This window comes from Moschus berezovskii, chromosome 18, assembly GCF_049115385.1.
Source record: "Moschus berezovskii isolate FMDL1 chromosome 18, NW_MosBer_1.0, whole genome shotgun sequence".
In the NCBI taxonomy this organism is placed as follows: Eukaryota; Metazoa; Chordata; class Mammalia; order Artiodactyla; family Moschidae; genus Moschus; species Moschus berezovskii.
The window spans coordinates 69,428,963-69,450,527 of record NC_142477.1 but is presented as its reverse complement, the minus strand read 5'-3'; the positions used below and the strand labels follow the sequence as shown (position 1 = coordinate 69,450,527).

Below are 21,565 nucleotides of genomic sequence, written 5' to 3'. Positions count from 1 at the left end.
GGTACATGTGTCTTTTTCAACTTTGGTTTCCTCAGGGTTTATGCCTAGGAGTGGGATTGCTGGTTCATATGGTGGTTTTATTCCTAGTTTTTAAAGGAATCTCCATACTGTCTTTCGTAGGGGCTGTATCAATTTACATTCCCACCAAAAATGCAAGAGGGTTCCCTTTTCTCCACACTCTCTCCAGCATTTATTGTTTGTAGACTTTTTGATGATGGCCATTCTTACTGGTGTGAGATGATATCTTATTGTAGTTTTGATTTGCATTTCTCTAATAATGAGCGATGTTGGGCATCTTTTCATGTGTTTGTTAGCCATCTGTATGTCTTCTTTGGAGAAATGTCTGTTTAGGTCTTTTCCCCACATTTTGATTGGGTTGTTTGTTTCTCTAGCATTGAGTTGTATGAGCTGCTTGTATATTTTGGAAATTAATCCTTTGTCAGTTGTTTCATTTGCTATTATTTTCTCCCATTCTGAGGGTTGTATTTCACTTTGCTTGTAGTTTCCTTTGCTGTGCAAAAGCTTATAAGTTTAATCAGGTCCCACTTGTTTACTTTTGCTTTTATTTCCGTTACTCTAGGAGGTGGGTCATAGAGGATCTTGCTTTGATTTATTCATCGAGTGTTCTGCCTATGTTTTCCTCTAAGAGTTTTATAGTTTCTGGTTTTACATTTAGGTCTTTAATCCATTTTGAGTATATGGTGTTAGGAAGTGTTCTAATTTTATTCTTTTACATGTAGTTGTCCAGTTTTCCCAGCCACCTCATGAGGCTGTCTTTGCCTCATTGTATATTATTGCCTCCTTTGTAAAAAATAAGGTACCCATAGGTGTATGGGTTTATTTCTGGGCTTTTATCTTGTTCTGTTGGTCTATATTTCTGTTTTTATTCCAATACCATACTGTCTTGATGACTGTAGCTTTGTAGTATAATCTGAAGTCAGGACAGTTGATTACTCCAGCTCCATTCTTCTTTCTCAAGACTGCTTTGGCTCTTCAGGGTCTTTTGTGTTTCCATATGAACTGGGAAATTTTTTGTCCTAGTTCTATGAAAAATACCATTAGTAATTTGATACTGATCACATTGAATCTGTAGATTGCATTTGGTAGTATAGTCATTTTCATAAAATTGAGTCTTCCTACCCAGGGACATGGAATATCTCTCCATCTGTTTATGTCGTCTTTGATTTCTTTCATTAGTGTCTTATAATTTTCTGTGTACAGTTCTTTTGTCTCCTTCAGTTCAGTTCAGTTCAGTCGCTCAGTCATGTTTGATTCTTTGAGACCCCATGAGTCACAGCACGCCAGGCCTCCCTGTTCACCACCAATTCCCGGAGTCCACCCAAACCCATGTCCATCAAGTCGATGATGCCATCCAACCATCTCATCCTCTGTCATCCCCTCCTGCCCCCAATCCCTCCCAGCATCAGGGTCTTTTCTAATGAGTCAACTCTTCGCATGAGGTGGCCAAAGTATTGCAGTTTCAGCTTCAGCATCAGTCCTTCCAATGAACACCCAGGACTGGTCTCCTTTAGGATGGACTGGTTGGATCTCCTTGCAATCCAAGAGACTCTCAAGAGTCTTCTCCAGCACCACAGTTCAAAAGCATCAGTTCTTTGGCATTCAGCTTTCTTCACATCCATACATGACCACTGGAAAAACCATAGCCTTAACTAGACGGACCTTTGTTGGCAAAGTAATGTCTCTGCTTTTTAATATGCTATCTAGGTTGATCATAACTTTCCTTTCAAGCAGTAAGCATCTTTTAATTTCATGGCTGCAATCACCATCTGCAGTGATTTTGGAGCCCAAGAAAATAAAGTCTGCCACTGTTTCCCCATCTATTTCCCATGAAGTGATGGGACCAGATGACATGATCTTAGTTTTCTGAGTGTTGAGCTTTAAGCCAACTTTTTCACTCTCCTCTTTCACTTTCATCAAGAGGCTTTTGAGTTCCTCTTCACTTTCTGCCATAAGGGTGGTGTCATCTGCATATCTGAGGTTATTGATATTTCTCCCGGCAATCTTGATTCCAGCTTGTGCTTCTTCCAACCTAGCATTCCTCATGATGTACTCTGCATATAAGTTAAATAAGCAGGGTGACAATATACAGCTTTGATGTACTCCTTTTCCTATTTGAAACCAGTCTGTTGTTCCATGTACAGTTCTGACTGTTGCTTCCTGACCTGCATACAGGTTTCTTAAGAGGCAGGTCAGGTGGTCTGGTATTCCCATCTCTTTCAGAATTTTCCACAGTTTATTGTGATCCACACAGTCAAAGGCTTTGGCATAGTCAATAAAGCAGAAATAGATGTTTTTCTGGAACTCTCTTGCTTTTTTGATGATCCAGCGGATGTTGGCAATTTGATCTCTGGTTCCTCTGCCTTTTCTAAAACCAGCTTGAACGTCTGGAAGTTCACGGTTAATGTATTGCTGAAGCCTGGCTTGGAGAATTTTGAACATTACTTTACTAGTGTGTGAGATGAGTGCAATTGTGCGGTAGTTTGAGCATTCTTTGGCATTGCCTTTCTTTAGGTAAGCTTATTCCTAGATATTTAATTCTTTTTGTTGCAATGGTGAATGAGATTGGTTCCTTAATTTCTCTTTCTGATTTTTCATTGTTAATATGTAGAAATGCAAGTGAATTCTGTGTATTGATTTTGTATCCTGCAACTTTGCTAAATTCACTGATTAGCTCTAGTAATTTTCTGGTACTATCTTTAGGGTTTTCTGTGTACAGTATCATGTCATGTGCAAACAGTCAGAGCTTTACTTCTTTTCTAATCTGGATTTCTTTTATTTCTTTTTCTTTTCTGATTGCTGTCGCTAGGTCTTCCAAAACTATGTTGAATAATAGTGGTGACAGTAGATACCCTTGTCTTGTTCCTGATCTTGGGGGGAATGCTTTCAGTTTTTCACCATTGAAAATAATGTTTGCTGTAGGCTTATCATATATGGCCTTTACTATGTTGAGGTAGGTTCCTTCTGTGCCCATTTATTGAAGAGTTTTAATCAGAAATGGGTGCTGAATTTTGTCAAAGGCTTTTTCTGCATCTATTGAGATGATCATATGGTTTTTATCTTTCAATTTGTTAATATGGTGTATCACATTGATTGATTTACATATATTGAAGAATCCTTGCATTCCTGGAATAAACCCAACTTGATCATGGTGTGTGAGCTTTTTGATGTGTTGCTGAATTCTGTTTGCTAAAATTTTATTAAGGATTTTTGCATCTATGTTCATCAGTGATCTTGGCCTGTAGTTTTCTTTTTTCGTGTTGTCTTTGTCTGGTTTTGGTATCAGGGTGATGGTGGTCTTATAGATGGTGGCCTCCTCTGCAATTTTTTGAGAGTTTTAGAAGGATAGGCATTTTCTCTTCTCTAAATGTTTAATAGAATTCTCCTGTGAAGCCATCTGGTCCTGGGCTTTTTTTTTTTTGGGATATTTTTGATCACAGCTTCAATTTCAGTGCTTGTAACTGGGTTGCTCATAATTTCTGTTTCTTCCTGGTTCAGTCTTGGAAGATTGAACTTTTCTACAAATCTGTCCATTTCTTCCAGGTTATCCTTTTTATTGCCATATAGTTGTTCATAATAGTCTCTTATAATCCTTTGTATTTCTGCCTTGTCTGTTGTAACCTCTCCTTTTTTGTTTCTAATTTTGTTGATTTGATTCTTCTCTCTTTTTTTCTTGATGAGTCTGGCTAAAGGCTTGTCAGTTTTATCTTCTCAAAAAGCCAACTTTTAGTTTTATTTATATTTACTATTGTTTTTTTCATTTATTTCTGCTCGGATCTTTATGATTTCTTTCCCTCTACTAATTTTGTTTTGTTTTGTTCTTCTTCTTTTTCCAGTTGTTTTAGGTGTAAATTAGGTTGTCTATTCAATGCTTTTCTTGTTTCTTGATGTAGGATTGTATTGCTATAAACTTCCCTCTTAGAACTGCTTTTGCTGCATCCCATAGGTTTTAAGTTGTTGTGTTTTCATTGTCATTTGTTTCTCGAAATGTTTCAATTTCCCTTTTGATTTCTTCAGTAACCTGTTGGTTATTTAGAAACATGTCGTTTAATCTCCATGTGTTTGTGTTTCTTACAGTTTTTTCCTTGTAATTGATATCTAGTCTCAGCATTGTGGTTGGAGAAGATGCTTGATATGATTTCAATTTCCTTAAATTTACTGAGGTTTGATTTGTGTCTCAAGATGTGGTCTATCCTGGAGAATGTTCCATGTGCACTTAAGAAGAAGGTGTATTCTTCTGCATTTGCATGGAATGTCCTGAAGATATCAGTGAGATCCATCTCATCTAATGCATCATTTAAGACTTGTGTTTCCTTATTAATTTTCTGTTTTGGTGATCTGTCCATTGGTGTGAGTGGGGTGATAATTTATCCTTTTATGTCTGTTAGTGTTTGTCTTATGTACTGAGGTGCTCCTATGTTGGGTGCATCAGTTCAGTTCAGTTCAGTCACTCAGTCGTGTCCGACTCTCCGCGACCCCATGAATCACAGCACGCCAGGCTTCCCTGTCCATCACCAACTCCCGGAGTTCACTCAAACTCATGTCCACAGAGTTAGTGATGCCATCCAGCCATCTCATTCTCCGTCGTCCCCTTCTCCTCCCGCCCCCAACCTTTCCCAGCATCAGAGTCTTTTCCAGTGAGTCAACTCGTTGCATGAGGTGGCCAAAGTATTGCAGTTTCAGCTTTAGCATCAGTCCTTCCAATGAACACCCAGGATCGATCTCCTTTAGAATGGACTGGTTGGATCTCCTTGCAGTCCAAGGGACTCTCAAGAGTCTTCTCCAACACCACGGTTCGAAAGCATCAATTCTTCAGCGATCAGCTTTCTTCACAGTCCAACTCTCACATCCATACATGACCACGGGAAAAACCATAGCCTTGATTAGATGGACCTTGGTTGGCAAAGTAATGTCTCTGTTTTTTAATATACTATCAAGTTTGGTCATAACTTTCCTTCCAAGGAGAAGGCGTCTTTTAATTTCATGGCTGCAATCAGAATCTGCAGTGATTTTGGAGCCCAAAAAAATAAAGTCTGACACTGTGTCTTCCGCTTGGATTGATCCCTTGGTCATTATGTAGTGTCCTTCCTTATCTCTTGTAGCAGTCTTTATATTAACGTCTATTTTGTCTGATATAAGGATTGCTACTCCAGCTTTCTTTTGCTTCCCATTTGTAAGGAATATATTTTTCCATCCTCTCACTTTCAGTCTATATGTGTCTTTAGGTCTGAAGTGTGTTTCTTGTAGACAGCATATATATGGGTCTTGTTTTTGTATCCATTCAACCAGTCTGTCTTTTGGTTGGAACATTTAATCCACTTACATTTAAAGTAATTACGTTATATATGTTCCTCTTGCCATTTTCTTAATTGTTTGGTGTTGATTTTGTAGATCTTTTTTCTTCTCTTGTATTTCTTGACTATATAAGTCCCTTTAACATTTGTTGTAAAGCTGGTTTGGTGCTACTGAATTATATTAACTTTTTCTTGTCTGAAAAGCTTTTTATTTCTCCATCAATTTTGAATGAGATCCTTGCCGGGTACAGTAATCTTGGGTGTAGATTTTTCCCTTTCAGTACTTTAAATACATCCTGCCATTCCCTTCTGGCCTGCAGAGTTTCTGCTGAAAGATCAGCTGTTAAGCGTATGGGGTTTCCCTTGTATGTTACTTGTTGCTTCTCCCTTGCTGCTTTTAATGTTCTTTCTTTGTGTTTAGTCTTTGTTAGTTTGATTCATATGTGTCTTGGTGTGTTTCTCCTTGGGTTTATCCGGTATGGAACTCTTTGTGCCTCTTGGACTTGACTGACTATTTCCTTTTCCATGTTAGGGAAATTTTCAACTCTAATCTCTTCAAAAATGTTCTCATACCCTTTCTTTTTCTCTTCTTCTTCTGGGACCCCTATAATTTGAGTGTTGGTGCATTTGATATTATCCCAGAGGTCTCTGAGACTATCCTCAGTTCTTTTCATTCTTTTTACTTTATTCTGCTCTTCAGAAGTTATTTCCACCATTTTATCTTTCAGCTTACTGATTTGTTCTTCTGCTTCAACTATTCTGCTATTGATTCCTTCCAGAGTATTTTTAATTTCAGTAATTGTGTTGTTTGTATCTGTATGTTTATTCTTTAATTCTTCTAAGTCTTTTGTAATTGATTCTTGCATTTTTCTCCATTTTGTTTTCAAGGTTTTTGATCATTTTTACTATCATTATTCTGAATTCTTTTTCAGGTAGTTTGCCTACTTCCTCTTCATTTATTTGGATTTCTGTGTTTCTAGTTTGTTCCTTCATTTGTGTAGTATTTCTCTGCCTTTTCATCATATTTTTTTAACTTATTGTGTTTGAGGTCTCCTTTTCCCAGGCTTCAAGGTTGAATTCTTTCTTCCTTTTGCTTTCTGCCCTTCTAAGGTTGGTCCAGTGGTGTGTGTAAGCTTCCTATAGGGTGAGATTTGTGCTGAGTTTTTGTTTGCTTGTTTGTTTGTTTTTCCTCTGATGAGCAAGGCTGAGTGAGGTGGTAAACCTGTCTGCTGATGATTGGGTTTGTATTTTTGCTTTGTTTGTTGTTTAGATGAGGCATCCTGCACAGGGTGCTACTGGTGGTTGAGTGATGCTGGGTCTTGTATTCAAGCTGTTTCCTTTGTGTGAGTTCTCACTATTTGATACTCCCTACGGTTAGTTCTCTGATAGTCTAGAGTCTTGGAGTCAGCGCTCCCACTCCAAAGGCTCAAGGCTTGATCTCAGAACTTATGAAATGCATCAAAGTCAACTTAGATGAAAATTCCTGGGATAAATGCTTAATTGTGATATTCTCTTTATTGCAGTGGTCTGAAACCAGACTCACAAAATCTCCTGAGATATGCATGCTATTGATGCATCCACTGTGTCCCCACCACAGCCAGATCGTCAGCTTCAGCTTCTTAGTGCTGGAAGAGGGTCTTCCTTATTGCAGTTTCCAGCCTCTGACAAGGAGGAAAACTTAGTGCACATTCCTCAAACCTCTGAATTGTTTTGTCAATGGATATTTAGGTTGTTCCCATGCCTCCTGAGAAACCTGTATGCAGGTCAAGAAGCAATATTTAGAACCAGACATGGAACAACAGGTTGGTTCCAAATTGGGGAAGGAGTATATCAAGGCTGTATATTGTCACCCTGCTTATTTACCTTATATACGAAATGCTTATATGCTTATTTACCTTATATGCGTCATGCAAAATGCTGGATGAAGCACAAGCTGGAATCAAGATTGCCAGGAGAAATAGCAATAACCTCAGATTTGCAGATGACACCACCTTCATGGCAGAAGGAAAAGAGGAACTAAAGAGCCTCTTGATGAAGGTGAAAGAGAAGAGTGAAAAAGCTGGCTTAAAACTCAACATTCAAAAACAAAGATCATGGTATCCAGTCCCATCACTTCATGGAAAACAGATGGGGAAACAATGGAAACAGTGACAGACTTTATTTTCTTGGGCTCCACAATCACTGCAGATGGTGACTATAGCCATGAAATTAAAAGATGCTTGCTCCTTGGAAGAAAAGCTATGACAAACCTAGATAGCATATGAGAAAGCAGAGACATTACTTTGCCAATGAAGGTCCATCTAGTCAAAGCTATGGTTTTTCCAATAGTCATGTATGGAAGTGAGAGTTGGACCTTAAAGAAAGCTGAGCACCAAAGAATTGATGCTTCTGAACTGTGGTGTTGGAGAAGACTCTTGAGAGTCCCTTGGACTGCAAGGAGATCAAACCAGTCAATCCTAAAGGAAGTCAGTCCTGAATATTCATTGGAAGGACTGAAGCTGAAGCTGAAACTCCAGTACATTGGATACCTGATGTGAAGAGCTGACTCACTAAAAAAGACCCTGAGGCTGGAAAAGATTGAAGGCAGGAGGAGACGGGGACGACAGAGGATGAGATGGTTGGATGGCATCATTGACTCAATGGACATGAGTTTGAGCAAACTCCAGGAGTTGCTGATGGACAGGGAAGCCTGGCGTGCTTCAGTCCATGGGGCTGCAAAGAGCTGGACACGACGGAGTGACTGAACAACAACAACAACGCGTTATGAACAAAGGGTGTGTGTATTTTTGAGTTATAGTTTCCTCTGGGTACATCCCCAGGAGTGGGATTTCTGGATCATATGGTGATTCTATTTTCAGTTTTCTGAGGAACTTCCATACTATTTTCCACAGCAGCCGCCCTAACTTACGTTCCCACCAACAGTGTAGGAGTGTTCACTTTTCTCTATACCCTCTCCAGCATTTGTTATTTGTAGACTTTTTAATGATGGCCATTCTGACTGGTGTGAGGTGGTACCTCATTGTAGTCATGATTTACATTTCTCTAATAATTAGTAATATTGAGCATCTTTTCATGTGCCTATTAGCCATTGGTATTTCTTCTTTGGAGAAATGTCTATTTAGGTCTTCTGCTCATTTTTGGATTGGGTTGTTTTTTTGTTGTTGTTGTTGAGTTTATGAGCTGATTGCATATTCTGGAAATTATAGCCCTTGATCGTATCATTTACAGTATTTTCTCCCATTCTATAGATTGTCTCTTCATTTATTTATGGTTTCCTTTGCTGTGCAAAAATTTGTAAGTTTCATTAGGTCATATTTTTTAATTTTTGTTTTTATTTCTGTTTCCTTGGGAGACTAGCCTAAGAAAACATTGGTAAGATTTATGTCACTGTTTTGCTTATATTCTCTTCTAGGAGTTTTATGGTGTCATGTCTTATGTTTAAGTCTTTAAGCCATTTTAAGTTTATTTTTGTGTATGATGTGAACGTATATTCTAATTTGATTGATTTATAGTCAGCTGTCAAACTTCCCAACAGCACTTGCTGAAGTGACTTATCTTTTTCCCATCGTATAATCTTGCCTCCTTTGTAGCAGGTTAGTTGACCATAGTGTCTGGATTTATTTGTCGGCTCTCTGTTCCATTCTATTGATCCATGTATCTTTTTTCGTGCCAATACCATGCTCTTTTTGGTTGCTGTAGCTTTGTAGTATTGTCTGAAGTCTGGGAACTTCTCCCAGACTCCTCCTGCTTTGTTCATTTTACTCAAGATTGCTTTGGCAATTCTGGGTCTTTTATGGCCATATGAACTTTAGAATTACTGGGTCTAGTTCTATACAAAATGTCATGGGTACTTTGATAGGGATCACATTGAAGAGGCCACCTTAACTTTAACTGCCCCTCCAATCCACTCCAGCCTCTCAGATGGAACCTGGATGAACACATACTCACCTGCCCCTTCCGCTTTCATCCTCTGAAATCTGCTTTGTTGTCTTGCTCCACTCCTCCATAGCTTGTGGAAATACTAAAGGAACCTGACCTTGTCCAAAAATGCTTCAATTTCAGTAGAATTTCTTGACTGGGTCTACTTAACTTATCCCTGAGGGAGGACAAAGATGTCACAAGAGGGGTTTTTCATAGTGCAGAGGGAGCATGGCAGCACCTGGCATGGGTAGTCCCACCTGATGTAGACCTCATCACTATTTTCTGTAAAGTAGAGCATCACACCTCCCAAGACCATAGGAGGAAAATCTGGAGTAAGATTTCTTATGCTCCTGATGATAATGTTTAGTATTCAAAACAATACATGAAAAGATACTCAACATTATTTGTCATGAGGGAATGACTTCATCAGTGAAGTCAAAACCATAATGAAATACCACTTCACACAAAGATGAAAATAATAATAATGATAATAATATTAACAGAAAATAAGTGGTGCTGAGGATGTGGAAGAATGGAACTTGTACATGGTTGGTGGTAATATTAAAAGGGGCAGCCTCTGTGGAAAACAGTATTCAATTCCTTAAAAACTTAAAGGTCATGTATGACCCAGCAATTTCATATCTATGTATATACCCAAAATAATTGAAAATAGATACTCCAAAAAATACTTGGATACAAATATTAATACCTACACTATTCACAACTGCCAGACGGTAGATACAACTCAAATGTCCATCATGAATAAACTGTAGTATATACATACAATGGAATATTAGCTCCAAAAAGGAATGAAGTATTGATACATATTACAACATGGATGAAGCTCTAAAACAGCATGCTAAATGAAAGAAGACAGACACAAACATTCACATAGTGTATGATATAACTTATATGAAATACCCAGAAAAGGTAAATCTAGAGAGAGAGAAGCAGGTTGGTAGTTGCCAGGGGTTGGGAAGGAAACAGTGGGCAGAGACTACTTACTGGGTATGGGGTTTTATTTAGGGATGAAAATATTTTGGAAATAGAGATGTTGACCATACAACATTGTGAATGTACTAAACACCATTGAATTGTTCCCTTTGAAACGGTTGATCTTATATGACTAATTTCACATTAAAAAAAGTTAAGTAATAAAAAGACAAAAAGAAAATCAGTAACAGCCTTCCAGATGGGTTTTCAGAGCTGTCATACTTTTTTAGAAACTTGAAAGGTGAAGGAAGCATCTTCCTATGACTAAAGGATTCATCCCAGCTTGGCTGCCCAAGACTCATTCCTGCAATGAACATCTCTTGCTTAGGGTCCCCTTGCAATGGTGTGGCTTCGTCAGCTCTCACTTGGCTGAACACTGAGGAGACGGATGGAGGTAAAACAGACTTCTCCCACCGGAAGGTCAAACTTATACCTAAGCATTTCTAACTGCCATTTAAGTTTACTAGCATATAAAAGTAAAATGCCCAGTTACAAACCCTAACCCTGAGCCATTAAAAAGGGTCTTGATTATATATGAGAACTTGTAAGTGTTTAAAACTTAACTGTACCTAGAAGTTTTGGCTTAATCATTTGAAACAAGTAACAGCAGAAGCCAGTGGTGATAATCTACCCTTTGTCCTAATTTTAGAATGTGAATAATTAACCTTCCAGGGGGAAAAAAAGCAGAATTTTAAGAGCAGTTCAATCCAATAAATGTTCAGTTTAGAAATAGGTCGGTCCTGCTGGTACAGACTGTTACTCCTAATTTATTGCAGTGGCAATTCCCATGAAATCAGTCATTACTTCATTTAAACTATTGAAGCATTAACGCCTTAAATTCTGCTTTCAGGCACTTAAATATTGGATAATACTGATTTTTATGGGGATTATGGTAAAAGGGCTTGTGGTAAAAGGCATAAAAAGTTCATATTGTTGCTACATCAAATTTTGTTAACAAAAATGCTAAGTTCCTACAAATTTTCGATTCTAAAAATAAGTTTTTCCCAGGTAAAATCAATAATACTTAGTGATTATTGTTTAAAGTTTATATCTAGAATAAATATCTATTATAGTACCTAACTATACACGTGTTTTTATTCAGCAATAGATTTATAAGAATAAAAGCTGGTGGTGCAGACAGTTGGGTACCTTATAATACAAAAAGACATATCCTTCCTGAATCTCTATGGGGGAATCCAGTTACCAAAATGTCCCAAGAAATTTCTTCTCCAAAATGTCACATCATTGTAAGAAGGCTTTCAGGCATCAGTGTGTTGGTAACTGCCCCAGTGTAGATTACCTAGTTACCCTAACTACCTTCTTTCAAAATGAAAAAACAGAAAAAAGGAATAGGAAGAGGAGGAAGAAATAATAAATGAGGAGAGTAATCTGGTTTCCCTGACCCAGAAGCAATTAACATTGGAAACCCGATGGGCCAAGCTAAACATTAACCACTGCTTTTGGTTGGCCTTTGACAGCACAGGGTAGAGATATCCACCTGGCTTTCAGAAACCAGCTAGGTGGGTTCAACATCTAACCTCACCATTGAGAAGCAATGTGACCTTGAATAAGTTCATCAGCCTCTCTGAACCTTTGTCTCTTCACGCACCAGTACAAATGACCCCACCCATCTCCCAAAATAGTAAGTCTCAGTGACAGAACCTGCTTAAGTTCCCATCTGGAGGCACCCTGCCTCTCCCGTGGTCTAAAGCACTGACGGCTTCACCTGGAAGGTTTGTTACTGATTTTGATGCTATACCAAGAAGTCAGGACACAGCTGATGCTACTGTATTTTTTATTAGAAAACAAATTAAATAAAATAGTGATTGATTCTATACAAAATTGAACTCGAGTCCATGGTTCATGGCGGGGAAGGCTCAGAAGATGGAGACAAGGATGTGGTAGCAGCAGTTTCTTTTTCTTCATATCTGGGAGGCAGTTCGGATAAGAGATGGAGAGCGTGGGAGATCTCAGAGGAAGAAGCAGTCCCAGAAATAGTATATATCGATTCACAATCTCTCTCAGAGGCTGCACCTTGGCCCTCAGGAGTTGGGGACCTATGAAGAAGAAGAGAGAACATGAACGGGAGAAGAGGAAATCAGTCATCACGCTTAAATACCAGGTTCTTTTCACATATTTAATTAGATGCATTTAGAAGCATTTGCAAGGGCTTCCAGAGTAACTTCTTCCCATATATATTTTGCATAGATATGTTTTAATTTCTTGCCCCTTTCTGTCCTTAGAGCTGATTGTAATATTAAGACAGTTTCACTCCTGTTGTCATGCCCCTTGTCATTGAAAACACAAAGGGTACAAACGTATAGTGAAGTCGCTCAGTCGTGTCTGACTCTTTGCGACCCTGTGGACTGTAGCCCACCAGGCTCCTCCATCCATGGGATTTTCCAAGCAAGGGTACTGGAGTGGGTTGCCATTTCCTTCTCCAGGGGATCTTCCCAACCCAGGGATCGAACCCAGGTCTCCCGCATTGCAGGCAGACACTTTACCGTCTGAGCCACTATTCACACAAACATATAGATGCCTTCCAAAAAGAACATGCACATACATACACAGCTACTCTTCTCTGCTATTTCATCTGGAGACAGCTAACATAAGGGAGACAAACTTATGCAAATAGAAAATTAAATCATTAAGCCAAAAACTTGAAGGGAGGTGGGAAGGCATACTAGTTAATTGAGTGGGCTCCAGCAAAGGGCAGACCTACATCTAAATTTCCACCCTGCTGCTTTTGAGCTGTTTGATCGCTAAGCCTCAGCTTTCTCATCTGTAAAATGGGGGGTGATGCCAATGTCTACCTTCTAAGTAACTATGAGAATGATATAAGGTAATGGAAGAAAAGCCAGACTCTGGCATAGTAGCGGGAGTCATTTTTAGTAGAAGTAATAGACATATATCTATTTATCTCTGCGAAATTCATCACTGGAGAAACGAATACAAAAATTCACAAACAGAATTCTCCAAATTCCAGAACCTAACCTCCCTTTCATCCACACAGGGCAACTCCTGCATTCGTCCCTGGTTGGATCTCCAGCTCACCACCTAGACTGTATATCTTAAAACATGAACGACCAGGTAAGGCAGCACTCATCCCTAGCATGCTCAGGTCCCTAGCAATCTCTTGGGCCCCACTTCTCATTGCCTTTAAAAAATGCGCGTCTCAAAAGTCAATTTTCACTGAGTGCTGCTCTGTCCTGGGAGATTTTCCAGGGATCCTGCCTTCACTTCCTACAGCCTGGGTTCCCATCTGGGAAGGTACAGTGCCTTCCCCAGCCCTGCTCATCCCTGGCGTTTCCCAGAACGCCTTCCCTTCATACCATCCCTGCCCGTGGATTCTCCCCAGGTCTCTGATGCCTCTGTCCTCTTGGTTTCAGCTGCCTCCTTGCCATTCCATCTCCAGGACCTCAATTCCCTCCAAGCTCTGGCCCACCCAGTCTCCCTCCAAGGCCCATGCCTTGCTCTCCTACCACCACAAGCCAGCCATTCTCTTCTCCTGATTACACGAGCCCCTTCCCATCCTCCTCAGTCAGGGACCTCCCCTGTCCCTGTCTCTCACACTTGACATCACGACCTCTGATTTTCCCATCATCCTCCACCACAGACTCCCTCCCATACTCCTACTCTCCCCTCTTTTTTTTTTTAAATAAATGCTCTATCATTTTATTTAATTTGGCCACACCACATGGCATGTGGGAATCTTAGCTCCTTGACCAGGGATCGAGCCCACGACCTCTGCCGAAGCACAGTCTTAGTCACTGGACCACCAAGATGTCCTGCTCCTCCCTTTCTGATCACCACAACCCCAGGCTTCTGTTACCTCCAGCCTGTCCATGATCATGAGTCAGCCTCCTAACTGGTCTGGCCACCCTCAGCCTTTCCCCAGTCGGAGCTGAGCTAACCACTGTTCACTTTCCGTTGCTGTAACTCCTCAACCTTCAATGGCATCCCTCTGCCTCAAGAAAAAACACTGACATCTGCACTGTTTAATGTGACCCCCAGGCAGGCCTCCTAATTTGTGACATATGGGAAGCCTGGGGGATGTAAATGGGAATCTAACATTTCTCTTCAAGCAATCTGAGAAGACTCTGAGGCCCAGGGAACAACTTAAAATTGAGGGGAGAAGACTGGCATGCTCAAGGCAGGGTGCAGGCTGATTTCAGTCAGTCACTCAAGTATCCCCATTAGATATCAGAACCTCTGTAGCTTCCGGGAGTCTCCTGAGACCCCCACACCTCCCAGTCCACAGCAGCCTAACTTAGCAGGGGCCTCCCAAGTTCTGGTCTAGCGCTCAGGCTGGCTGACAGGTGGTTCAGCATTTTGAGACCCAGTTCTGCTACAAGCACATACAGATGAACGGAGAAGGCTTCGCATGAACCTGGCGCAACCACTCTTATAATTTTTAACTTATGTGCTATCCAAAGTTTCCTGGAAGGTACTGTGAATATTAAGATGATAATTCTGACATAATGTCAGCAAAATAGATACTCCTCCTTGATGCTTACACCTGTATCACAGCATAAAGCTGACTTGGCCTGAAGACAGGTACAGGCCTGAAAAGGTTCAGTGTTTCTACACTTCAACTTCAAAGGGAGAGTCTTACCCAGAGTGAAAAATACTGTAATATGAAGGTGGGCTTTCATCCGGAAGCAAACTGTCAGTCCCAGGACTCCGAGTAGCTGCAGAAGCTGAAGACTCAGGAAAGTAAGGTGGTGGAGGGGGTGGGAATATGATCACGGCATCACCTAAGGAAACACAACATTTTGTTGAAGACGGATGAGTAATAAATGTAAGCAAATGAGCAAGACCTAAAGACATTAATTATACATTTGGCCCATCTACAGCAAAGGTCAGAACACCAGAATTGAAAAGTGGGCCTATCAAATTTACAGAGGCAGAGAATAGAGGTCACTAAGGAACTGGAGGCGAGGGCAATAGAGTTAGAGTTTAATGGAGGCAGAGATTCTGTTCAGGATAATGAAAAAACCTCCAGGAACTGATAATGGTGATGGCTGGTTGTACAACATGGTGAATGGACCGAATGCCACTATACATTTCAGTTCAGTTCAGTCACTCAGTCGTGTCTGACTCTTTGCGACTCCATGAACCACAGCACACCAGGCCTTCCTGTCCATCACCAACTCCCGGAGTTCACTCAAACTCATATCCATTGAGTCGGTGATGCCATCCAGCCATCTCATTCTCTGTCGTCCCCGTCTCCTCCCGCCCCCAATCCCTCCCAGCATCAGAGTCTTTTCCAGTGAGTCAACTCATCGCATGAGGTGGCCAAAGTATTGGAGCTTCAGCTTTAGCATCAGTCCTTCCAATGAACACCCAGGATTGATCTCCTTTAGAATGGACTGGTTGGATCTCCTTGCAGTCCAAGGGACTCTCAAGAGTGTTCTCCAACACCACAGTGCAAAAGCATAAATTCTTCGGCACTCAGCTTTCTTCACAGTCCAACTCTCACATCCATACATGACCACTTGAAAAACCATAGCCTTGACTAGATGGACCTTGGTTGGCAAAGTAATGTCTCTGCTTTTTAATATGCTGTCTAGGTTGGTCATAACTTTCCTTCAACAATGATTAAATTGGTAAATTTTAGGTTATATCTTTTTTACCATATTAAAAAAACTGAGCCTACATTTCATAGCAAGTCTGAGCTAAAGCATTTCTGGCAAGTGTTTGCTAACAGTGTTCCTTATCTCCCCTGGGATGTCTACTGCTGTCAAGTTTTTCTTATTTCCAACTTACAGTTTTAATTCTTCAAAAGTTAGCTGTTGGATAAAGTGCCTCTGCTCCTCAAAAGCAGTTTCAGCCTCTGAACAAATGACAGTACAGCAACAATATAGTCCCTCATCCCTATTTCCACAAATGTGGTTTCCATTCTTGCTGAGTATTTATCTACCAACGTTTCTTCCAAGCTTTATCAAAGAAAATCAAACTCAAAGAAAAGCTATGGTTTTTCCCCCCTGCATTTTTTATTGCTACTGTTCACTCCAGAACACATTACTGTGTTTTGGGTAGAACAGGGGACCAGATACAGCTCATATTCTAACTCAGAATGTACTAAATGAGTTGCCCAGAACCTTCTAGACATGTGGCGGCACCTCTATGAAGAGGCCACTCCAAATGACAGCTCAGGCAGAAGGAAGGAGGAGAGGACTTTACTTCCCATCAGGGAGGAGACTGGTTTATACTGGTGGCAGTCCTGATGCTTGCAGGGTTCTCTAAAGCTACTGGGGTTCCACTTGCCAGTTACTACCCAGTGTGGCCCAAACAAGTCCTTTGCCCTCTCCAGGCTCCAGCCTACATCTGTAAACTGCAGGCAGTAACTGCACCTGCCTCAGAGGACAGATAGGAGGACCAGATTCATGTGAGGGGTTGAGACGGTGCTGAGCACGGAACAAGCTCTCTCAGAGGCCACACACCCTCAGAGGGACTTTCTCCACAGCCACCAGCACGTGGCACCTGTCTGCATGTCTGAAGAAACAATCCCACCGGCCAGTGGTTCCACTCTCCACCTTGTTGCCTCAAATGCCTCCCCGACAGAAAATGCATAAATTCCATCTCTCCTTCTGCAAGGAAATAGCAATTGGCGCTTAAAATATGCATGGCTAACTGAAGCTCGAAAAACAACAGTGGTTTTCTTGGGATTCTCATTTAATTTTTTCAGAAGGTCTTGGTAGGTCAGAGGAAGGTAGGTTGAGTGTTCACTTTAAGTACACACTGCAGGACAAAGGAGCTGGAAATAAGCCTCCAAAACAGTCCAATCACCTATCAAACACAGACAAGGAAGTACTCAGCCTCCAGCCATCTCAGAGGCTTACCTGTCCCTCTGAAAGGTCTGCGCCCAGCCCTCTTGCTCTCCCTGGGAAACTCCTGGCTCCCTTTCACTATGGGGTTCCTCCTGCAGGACTTGATGTCCCCTGTTGGTTGACCAGTCATCTGCTTGTGTATCCAGCGTCCAACACTAGGTGTGCCCACAATGCACATACCATGCATCTTGATTTATCTACTCTGTCTTCTGGAAAGAGCTGAATTCCGGCACTTAGATAAGATTTGCCTCATATCACCCTCAATTTCCCTCGTAAGGCAGAACTGACCATTGACAGACAATGTCCAGAGTCTTAACTATTGTGCTAAAAGGCATGATTTCTAAAGACGTAAACCCTATTCCATAACATCAAAGGAGAGAAAGACAGTGAATTACAGTGCCAGATTTTCACAAATTTGATAGGACTTAAATGGTTATATGGAAAAGATTTTAAACTCTTCAGTGTCAACATCAGGACAGAAATGCTCAGGAGTCACCACACCCCTGCTCCAGCCCTGCCCCCAGCTGCCCCTGAATCCAGTCACCAGGAGTAAGGCTGGACCCCCAAACTCCCTGATAGTAAACCCAAAGGGCACACTCAATACGCCCCCACCTAAGTGGAAGAACATGAGTGTCCCACGAGTATATTTACTTGACCCGCATTGTGTTCCCCAGAAGAACTAAGAGCATCTATAATATTGGGTGAGCCTTTTCATCATTTAACAGTGACTCAGGACACCAGGTGAAGGATGAAGCCTGCAGAAACAGAATTACAGGAAGTGACCCAGGAGGGCCCATGTGAGCATATGCATGCCCACTGCCTCAGTTAGGATCCTGGCTCTGCCACCTGCTAGTTTGTGACCTTAGGCCCCAATTATTTGGAATCCTTGAGCCTTGGTTTCTTCATCTTTTACATGGAGACACTAAGTATCTGCCACAGTGGACTGTCGAGGGCATGGATGAATTTCACATAACAGGCTCTTGAGGAGCGCACACTAAAACACTAAGATCATTATTTGGCCCAAGAATAAGCTCTATATGTGTGTTATCTATTATTAACAAATAACTAGTGTTGATGTCACAGTAAGTATATAAACACACAATTAAGTAAGCTGGGAGTTTCAACCCTCACCAAACACAATGATCATCTATAAATCCATCTGCCCTTCCTCTCTGAGGCCAATACCATGCAAGCCCCACAGCCCCAGGAATCCCCCCAGTAAGAACTGCTGGCTCAACAGACAGCCTCACCCACGAGAAACAGCTCACTTCTTCCCTGTTCCCTCCACAGTTTCTGCTCTGTAATCCCCTTTGCCCACCCAGCCTTTTAGATGTTAAGGCTGTGCCTTCAGGGTGGGAGACTGAAATAAAACAGCAATTTGCAAAAATAAGCAGTGATGGGGGCTTTTCTTTCTGCGCGAAGGTGAGGCCAGAGCTCCTGACGTGGTTCCATGGGGGCCCAACTCTGGGACATGGCGATGCAGGTCTCCTGCAGGGGGACCAAAGGGAATCTCTGGACACCCCGAGGGGAAAGAAGTGACCAGACAGTCACATTTCATCTGTATCCATGCCCCTGCTCCAAACTTTGCCCCGACCCTGGAGTCAAGGACAAAATCACAGAGGATGAAAAGGTGGACAATAGTACAGAAGCCTCCTTCAAAACGTGGAAGACCAGTGGACTTGCAACAGACTCAGAATCCTAGAATGTCAGTGCTGCCAGGAAACTCAGAAGTGCAATGTTCATTTTACAGACACACAAAGTAAGGCCAGGAGAAGTTAAGGACTTCCAAGGGCAGCCGGTCAAGGATAACCAGTGATGAGAACCCACGTTTTCAACAACCAGAAGTGCCATAAGAGTTTGGTGTGAGAATAATAGGAGAAACAGGGCTACGTGGCAGGTCCCTTCGGTGACAGAAGGCTCCCAGGGTAGCCCCAGGATCCTATCACGTCCTCTTTATTTGCCCTGCAACCTCAGTCAAGTCACAACTCAATGTCCTGATGCTTCACCGACTCGATGGACATGAGTTTGAGTGAACTCCGGGAGTTGGTGATGGACAGGGAGGCCTGGCGTGCTGTGATTCATGGGGTCGCAAAGAGTCGGACACGACTGAGAGACTGAACTGAACTGAGGGTATTGCTGGGACGGAAGGATGTGCTGAGGGATTCTTATGGGGATAATGACAGAGGGAGAACTGTGTCTGGGTGCATCTGTGCGTGCGTGAGAGGACAGACAGAGGACGGAGACGAAGAGACAGAATTTAGCCAGACCCAAGAGCAGCCTTGATGCTGCAGCCATGGTGATATGAACAAGCAAAGACAAGACAGCGACCCACCTACAGTCACCTGGATGGGCTCCAGGCTCTGGGTTTGTCTCTCTTCACTTTCAGAAGCATCCTGGGCCCCATTCAAATCGTTTCTCTTCTTAACATGGGCCACCACGAAGAAACACAATCCCACAAGCACAATCAAGGGACCCAAGATCTGCAGGGACAGGAACCCACAGATCGGGGGCTCTGAGCCAGCTGCGTCTGTCTCATTCACTGGTTCCTGCATCCAGTCTGAGCCACACCCAGGCACCCAAATGCCCAGTACACTGACGAGCATACCGCTCGTCAGGAACAGAAACCCAAAGATGAGACACTGGACAAACTGGCGGCTCTCCCCACAGAGGAAGGGTCGGTCGGAGTCCCCCTGGTTGTTGCCTCGCAGGCGCGCCTCAGTTTGCTGAAGTCGTGCCCGGGAGCGGGCCAGGATCACAGCCCCCAGTCCAACCACAGCACACGCGGGTCCCGCGATCTTCAGCACCATGCTGCAGTCTGAGAAGGTTTTGTATTGGCATGCCTGGAACCCAAAGATGGAGAGCAGGACCCCCACACACAGCAGGATGGCACCGATGACAAAAAGGAAGAAAATGAGCTTGCTGACACGCCTGTCTCCCTGGACCCCGTCTGGCTCGGCAGCAGCTGCAGGAGACATGGCCAGGAGAGGACCCTCGCCCGAGGTGGGTGGGATGTGTGCGTTCCCTTCGATGGTTTTAGCAGCTCTGCAGACATAACCAAACACCAAATTATAAAACGGGCACAGGTGTTCCTGACCCGCCCTGTTCTTTCTCCAAAATCACACTAGGATGAAATCATAAGGAACAACTTTGTGCAGCTGATACACTGTAGAACAATGAGTTGGTTCATGAGTCAGAGGAGCTGCCATTCAGAAACTCCTGAATATGTAATTTTATAAAGATATGTAAGAAGGGGAAATGCATTCACCATGCACCTAAGAGTATCTTGAAAACTCAAAACCCATACAACAAAAGTGACTGGGTGTGGCTTTTCCTGTTATGAGTCTTATGGACTCACTTCCCCAGGCCAAAAAAAAAAAAAAAAAACACCAACACACACACACACACAACGGTAAGTGAAGGAAGAACCACACAGATTGTTTTGATTTATTGACATCCCACATTTCATCACAGCTGCTCTGAGCATTTCCAAGTGGGTAAATTTTCCCCTTCAGTAACTAACTTTCCATTTCCTGTTTTATATTGCAGCAACTTTCCATTCCTGGCTTTATTCTAAGGCTCCATCTACAGAAGACCCAAGTTCAACAGTTTCAACTGAAGGTGAAGGCGGTTCAGAATCACAGTGAGTTTGGGAGATTTTAAGTTAATTCTGTCAAAATGTGACTCTTGAGACCTCAAACAGGCACACACTGAGGCTGCCCTGAAATCTGGTGGTCTGGTTACTGGGTCTCAGATCTTGGGGGGGGGGGGGTCTGGCACAGCGGGCCACGTAGCACCTTGTCCCCCAGGTGGGCAGGCAGCCTCCTGCTTGCCTTCCTTCATGGTGCCACCCACTTCCACAAAAAGTTTCGGCCCCATTAAAAATATGCAGTAGATAAAAATCACCAGTTACAAAACACTAAACAGTGACAGAACTTTGAAAGAGTATACATGAAATCAAGTGGGAAAGAACCTTCCACAAGATCACCCAAGCCCTGTACTTCAACGGTCTCCTATATTAAATGTACCCCCAAGCAGTGAGTAAAGAGCTGTCTACTTTATACAGACTGACTTTATCAGCCAGTTACCTTGTCTTACGCTAATGAATGGAATATTTTTCTAGGACCCTTCTAGTCAGGGCACTCAAAAAGACAACCCCAGTGTAAAGAACATATTCATTTACTCAAAGAAGAAAAACTTGAAAAACATTTTATGCCACTTGCATCCATGATCCCATGAAAGAGCTAGAGACTGAGTCGCTAAAGCCAAGGCCATCTTGACAAACACAAATCAAATGCAAGTAGCGTCAGTTTCAGTAAAGGAAACAGCTGATCTGATTCTAGGAAGTGCTTTTCCAGGAATAAGTAAGATAAAATCAGAAGGAAGTTGGAGAGAAGGAAATAGAAGTGGGAAACAAGCTTGTGCTTTAAACTTGGACAAACTATATTTATGAAGATGAAATTAAGCTGAAACAAACATTGAAAGTATTTCACTAATTAAAAAAAAGAA

At 42.1% G+C, this 21,565-nt stretch overlaps 1 protein-coding gene across 1 annotated transcript; it reads right to left on the bottom strand.

The window, feature by feature from the left end:
- Positions 1 to 12,000: 12,000 nt before the first annotated feature.
- On the bottom strand, positions 12,001 to 20,034 carry TMEM171 (transmembrane protein 171). The gene is made up of 3 exons (XM_055421709.2): positions 19,392 to 20,034; positions 14,842 to 14,983; positions 12,001 to 12,283 (listed from the first exon to the last, which is right to left on the bottom strand). The coding sequence occupies exons 1-3, from the start codon at positions 20,032 to 20,034 to the stop codon at positions 12,088 to 12,090; spliced, it is 981 nt and encodes a 326-aa protein (XP_055277684.2). The 3' UTR covers positions 12,001 to 12,087.
- Between the last annotated feature and the right edge of the window lie 1,531 nt (positions 20,035 to 21,565).

Coding starts and splice junctions, on each gene's coding strand:
- TMEM171 (XM_055421709.2), bottom strand. CDS start 20,034: ATGTCTCCTGCAGCTGCTGCCGAGCCAGACGGGGTCCAGGGAGACAGG. Junction 14,984..19,391: donor GCCCATCCAGGTGACTGTAG/GTGGGTCGCTGT, acceptor GTGTTTCCTTAG/GTGATGCCGTGATCATATTC. Junction 12,284..14,841: donor TACAGTATTTTTCACTCTGG/GTAAGACTCTCC, acceptor TCTTCTTCATAG/GTCCCCAACTCCTGAGGGCC.